Genomic DNA, 6,000 nt, shown 5'->3' with positions numbered 1-6,000 from the left:
TTAATAAGAATTGGGTTTTCCTTTTCCATTAAGGATTAGGAAAAGGAAATTCTTTTTCCAAAGCAATTACCATTATATATAGGTGATATATGTACATGTTTTATTTTGATGTCTAGAAATTGTAGCTGCTTTTTTGGACTATTATCTTCAAAAGAGTCGGGGTGAAATCTAAGGACTAAATATCATTTCTATTATTTCAATCAAATCCATTTTGAAGATTATAAAATAAGATAAAGAATATATCCACCATTCTGATATTAAAACTCAATAGAGATAAAATTCAAACAGTTTGCATATCTTTTTCTATTTAAATTTCATTTTGATATATCTTTGGGTTCTGTAAGAATTTGTCGATGATATTGATTAAAGATTCTTATTCATAAATGGTTTTGAGATTTAGGTTTTAAAGAATACTTTTACAAGCTCTTATTACTTATTAAAGAATTTGTTTTGGTGTAATGGCCAGGATGATGATGAGGAGGAGGACGAAGAAAAGGCCGTGCTAGGATTTGGGAGTGCCTTTACTTGGCTGGTTGGCATGACAATTATCATATCTGTGCTATCCGAGTATGTCGTTGGAACAATCGAGGTGTGCAAACATTTTTATTGTAAAAACTGGATTTGAATCTCATCAATTTGCTATCCAGATTAGTACAGTATCTATGAAATTTACCTATCTGAATAAGAAGGTAGGCTACGTACCTGAGATCCGTTTGGACAAGTGGGTTCTGTAAGAGCTTTCTTATATTTCCTTACTGAATTACTAGCAATTCGGGCCACAAAATCTTACATTTGATGAATCATATTTGCATTATCTGACATTCGATGGCATAGGGCATGCTTTTAATTTAATTTCTCAATTAGGCTGCATCAGAATCTTGGGGAATTTCTGTTAGCTTCATCAGCATTATCTTGCTACCAATCGTTGGAAATGCGGCAGAACATGCTGGATCAATCATATTTGCGTTCAAGAACAAATTGGTATATACATATATATATATATGATCTATGATTTAGCTTTGTTTATATATAATACCTTGATCACATGTTAATTTAATATATAACTGTATAAAATTCTGGGTGTCATGCAGGATATATCCCTGGGTGTGGCTCTAGGTTCTGCAAGTCAAATCTCCATGTTTGTGGTAAGATTAACGAATTAACCCAAAAGCACTTACAGTGCGTTTTACCCGGTGATTTCGTAGGTCAAACATGTGCATTTTTAAACAAAATCACTTAAAAAATGTTCCGTTTAAGAGTGCTTAAAAAAAAATTACATGAATTTTTTCATGTTTTTAAATTGCAGGAAGGGGATGTGTTTTTTAAAATAACGTGAATTTTAAAAATATTCATGATTTATTAAAGGTCGAATCACAATTTTATCAAATATTTAACTTATCTTTGAAATAATTGTTTTTTTAAACAGCATGTTTTTCAATCGCTAAACCAAACGGACACTAATTAATTAAACTACGGAAAAAAAAAAATGAGGAGAAAAACAAAATCGTTTACAAAATTTATTACACAAAGAATTCTGATCATTATCTATCAAATTCAGGTTCCTTTAAGCGTAATTGTTGCTTGGATAATGGGTATCCAAATGGATCTTGATTTCAGTCTCCTCGAAACTGGTTCTCTTGCTTTCTCGATAATTGTCACAGCCTTCGCTTTACAGGTTCTTAGATTATCAATTAACTCTCTATCTATATCTTTAATTATTATGTTAAATACTGTTAATTGGTCAGTTTTTAGTGATTAACATCGTAACAACACATGTTTTTATTGTTCTTCAGGATGGAACTTCACATTACATGAAAGGGGTCGTTCTTTTCCTATGCTACATTGTTATTAGTGCTTGCTTTTTTGTTCATAAAATCCCACCGCCAAGTAAGTGCCTAACTAGCCAAAGTGCAATTTCTCACCATGCATGTAGCTAGTACTATAAGTACCGATCCGGATCCCAACAATTTGTTGTTAAGATAGTTAGTAATTCGGGTAATAAATATAAGAAAGTGTTTATGGTGTCCATCTGTCCGAATAGGTCTTAATTAAGCAACCCGCCTACTTCTTAAGGCAGATGGCCGGATTCCATCAATTCGAAAAGCAAAATTATTAGGAATCTCTATTCATAGTGAAGTAACACATATACATATGATATAAGGGAAGGAAAAAAATTTCCTCCAATTTAGTCTATTAAACTGACATCTATCAAATAAATTTCTTCCGATCCATTTTGAAAGAGATCGACCTTTGTTCTTATTTTAAAAAGAAAGATATTAGTATTTCTCCATTAACGTCTGCAATTTTCATGACAGATCAAACAGCCGTCAACTTAGGAGTTGAACTGTCCTCTGGAGGCTTAACCGCTTGAGCTGGCTACGTTGTTTGGGATATATATATATATATATATCCCAAACGACATGCAGGATGGTGCATCCGTAAATCTATTTCGTGAAGCACTGGAAAACTTTCATAAATTTCCTTCCCATTTCAATTACAGAGAGTTTTGGGCTAATTGAGAGAGAGGCTCAAAGCTACGGAGGGGGGGCTTCTTAAACTTGGAGATCGAAGACTACCGGAAATTGCTGTTGAAGATGTTTGTATATATAGTTCTAGCTATCTATAATATATCTGTGTCTGCAATAAGGTTTTAGTTTCAAAATTTAGGTCATAAGTGGTGGCATATGGCAAGTGCTTTTGTGTTTTTGTTTTTGTTTTTTTTTTTTGTTTTAACCTTCTTTTTGGTGACTGAATTTGCATGTGTTTAGTTTAATTAAGCTGATATGCTGCTGAAGCAATGGAAATTGCATTACATCTTGTGTCTTTGATGTACAATAAAAAAAATTTGGTGAGTGTAAGATTCCAATTTACATTTAAATAAAATTTCTGTGAGTGTTAGAAAAGCTTTATCTTAGTTTATCCATTTAGTACTTGTCATTCTTGGTGAAAAGTTGACAACTGCAACTTCGGCCTACCATAGTACCATGCAAAGGTGGGCCAGGTGGCTATCAGGCTATTATGGGAAAAAGAGAAAGAGGCAATAAATTAAAGAGAGGAAGGTTTTTTATTTTTTTATTTTTTATTTTTATAATAAAAAAATAAAAAATAGAGTAATATTAAAATTCATATCTTTATCTAATTACTATCATCCATACTGATGTGGCAATATTAATTAATTCTTAATTTTTTTTAACAAGAATTTATACAAAGACTGATTGGCACTGTCACTTGAGTAAAATACTTGTAATATGAAAGTGTGGCTTTTAACATTTTTCATTTTATTTTTTAATAATAATTATGTGACTTATATGTCTCAACAACTTTAAGAAACTACCTTAGTAGATGAATTTGTAGATGGATAATCTCTCTCTCTCTCTCTCTCTCATTTAAAAATTAATCTTTGGGTTTTGATAAGTTTAAAAATTAAGTAATGTTATTTAGTAGATTGTTATACGACTGCCATACAGCTAGGATAACGTGGTAGTGAAAATCAGCCTTTTTTTTTTTTGTTTTAACAAGTGTTGATTAAATAGTTGATTTTCACTGCAAAATTATAAAGTAGTATAACAGTCTACTAAATAATATGATATCGGCACCAATAATAATGCGACATGTATCCCTAGGCCTTGGTGCTAAATTAGGCTTTATAAGAAAGAAAAGCACATCTAGATATGGATCCATACTGGCTAGACTTCGGGTATAGCAGCCTCATATCTACCATAAAACAAGTTGCATGGGTCATAGATCTAATCTCCCGTTGTTCTACAGTAGCTTAGTGGTAAAGCGGTTGGCTATTAACAGACTAGTTGTAGGTTTAAATCCTATTTGGGGAGATTTGATTCATTCCGAATTCTTTAATTCAGAATGAAAGGGTTCGCTTTGACCATTAAGAGTAAGTAATTCGTTCCCTCTATCTTTGTTTCTATTACATTCTATCTCTTCGTATCGCATTATGTTCTGCGATATTTGGAAATCATCGTCAATACCTTAATGTAGGTCCGGGATAATCCTTTGTTCTTGAGTCTGAGGCTATTTACAACTAGCCAATTAAAAATTCTTACTAGCAAGTACATCTTTGATGCAATCATCGATTTTGAAAGATATTATTTTTGTCTTGGTGTATGAAATTGAATCTGTTTATAGAATATATGATTTGAACGTGCATATTTTCACACGTATTTTTAAAATGAATATAAGAATCACACGCTCTAAAGATAATGTCAGTTTTAAAAAAAGGGATGAAAGAAATTAAAGTTTGCCCAACAACAACTTTGTATTGGGCATTTGTACCTTTAAACATGTAATAAACCTCCATGCTATGTTTCTTTCAGTTGAAATACTATTGGCTAGACTCCTGTAGAATGAAATTTGAAGAACCCCAGGCAGATCCTTCAGTCATAAAAAGCACGACTACTCTTTGGTTGTGTTTCTTATTTTATGGACAATCTAAAAGGCCTTTTGGCCTCTCATGGGTCATGGGCCTGCAAATTGTGGCTTTCTTATCTAGGGTTTAACAAGTGGTGTACCACATAATAAGCCCCTCAAGAAGCGAGCCTTTTCAGCCCATTAATTGACCCAAGCAGGCCGGACCTAGCCTGACCAAGAAAGGCAGGCACGTAAGTATTAAAAAGAGGTCTACTATATCCTAGCTATTGCCACATGAGAACTATTGGCATCCATTTATTCTTGTAGGCTCAAGAACAAGGAGACAAGGTGGTTGACATATAGCTTCGAGAGTGAGGGCAAAGAGGGGGGGGGGGGGGGGGGGGGGGGGGTAGAGTATAGGCTTGTGACATCAATTTAGTGACTCACATAATAAGTAATATATGAATTGTCACGTTTTGAAAGGAACTTGAAGTAAAAGATGGAGTACTCCTAACAACGCTCTATATTAAAACACCATATAAATTTGAGTTAAACAATATTATATTGTTGTTGTTTCTATCCAACGTGAGACTTAATATTCACACTTGCACTCACAACGCAACATATATAAATTATAATTGTATTTGGAAAAACCTATGATAAATTATTGGGTAAACGCGCGATTTGAAATTACTCTCACTTTTTAATTTTGGAAATTAGACGTATGAGTTTTCGATTATTCTAAATAGATCCCTCCGTTAATTTACCAAGTTAACTGTAGATCATTAGTACCACGTTAGCATTTTTTTATTAAAATATTTTTTTGTTATTTTATTAAAAATTAAAACCTTAAAAAAAAAAAAAAAAAAAAAAAAAAAAAAAAAAAAAAAACCCACAGCTTTATCTTCTTCTTCAACCTCTTGAAGCCTCCCTCCAGTGGCGGATTGAGGTCCATTTGCAGACCCCATAAACCATCAACCACAACTGCATAATTCAAGCTAAAAAATTGTTCACAAGAAGAAAAGTTTTAGATACGTAGATTTTTCTCCCTTCTTCTAAATGGGATCTTCCTCACCGGCAAGTGCCCCTATTGGGATGGAACTCTCGTCAGCCAGCAAAACTTCCCAAATGCATAAACAATTACTCCAAACATCTCTTATCAACTCCGAATTAATAGAACAACACTTGGTTTCCTGTTCCTACAGCATAATAATATCCTATCTCTTCTTCGAGACCTTATCTCTTCTTCTCCTCCACTATTCTCTAAACTAGAAGCCATTTATTAGAGTTAGAAGATATTTATACTTGTATATAGTTGGACTGTTACTTATATATAGTTACTAAATTGTTATGTTAGTTTACATTCTGTTGTAACAGTTTAGGTTTAGTTAGCTCGAGTTCTCAAGCTATATATTTGTAATCTTTTCATTTTTGTATTCATACATTACAGATTACTTGAGAGATCTTTTTCCCCCCATTGTTCTCTTTGTTTTCTCTGTTCTTTCTGTCGTAATTCTGTATTTCATGAGCATATTTTTCCTTTCACTTTAAATCTTACACATTCTTCTTCTGATGGTTGTTTCACTACACATCCTTCACATAATTCTACAATTTCTTTACCTGTACCTATTCATG

General features: G+C 32.9%; 1 protein-coding gene across 3 annotated transcripts in view; it reads left to right on the top strand.

The window, feature by feature from the left end:
• The window catches only part of LOC133877917 (vacuolar cation/proton exchanger 3-like), a 5,948-nt gene extending 3,061 nt beyond the window's left edge, over positions 1–2,887 (top strand). For 2 of the 3 annotated variants that reach the window (XM_062316374.1, XM_062316372.1), the window contains 6 exons: positions 467–589; positions 865–981; positions 1,092–1,145; positions 1,559–1,675; positions 1,794–1,887; positions 2,316–2,887. In XM_062316374.1, the coding sequence (XP_062172358.1) occupies positions 467–589; positions 865–981; positions 1,092–1,145; positions 1,559–1,675; positions 1,794–1,887; positions 2,316–2,371 (561 nt within the window). In that variant the 3' untranslated portion in view covers positions 2,372–2,887. The remainder of the gene's footprint in view (positions 1–466; positions 590–864; positions 982–1,091; positions 1,146–1,558; positions 1,676–1,793; positions 1,888–2,315) is intronic. The other variant, XM_062316373.1, reaches the window with a different exon arrangement.
• The last annotated feature ends 3,113 nt before the right edge of the window (positions 2,888–6,000 follow it).

This window comes from Alnus glutinosa, chromosome 9 (assembly GCF_958979055.1).
Source record: "Alnus glutinosa chromosome 9, dhAlnGlut1.1, whole genome shotgun sequence".
In the NCBI taxonomy this organism is placed as follows: Eukaryota; Viridiplantae; Streptophyta; class Magnoliopsida; order Fagales; family Betulaceae; genus Alnus; species Alnus glutinosa.
The sequence above is the reverse complement of the archived record's forward strand: the minus strand, read 5'-3'. Positions and strand labels throughout refer to the sequence as shown.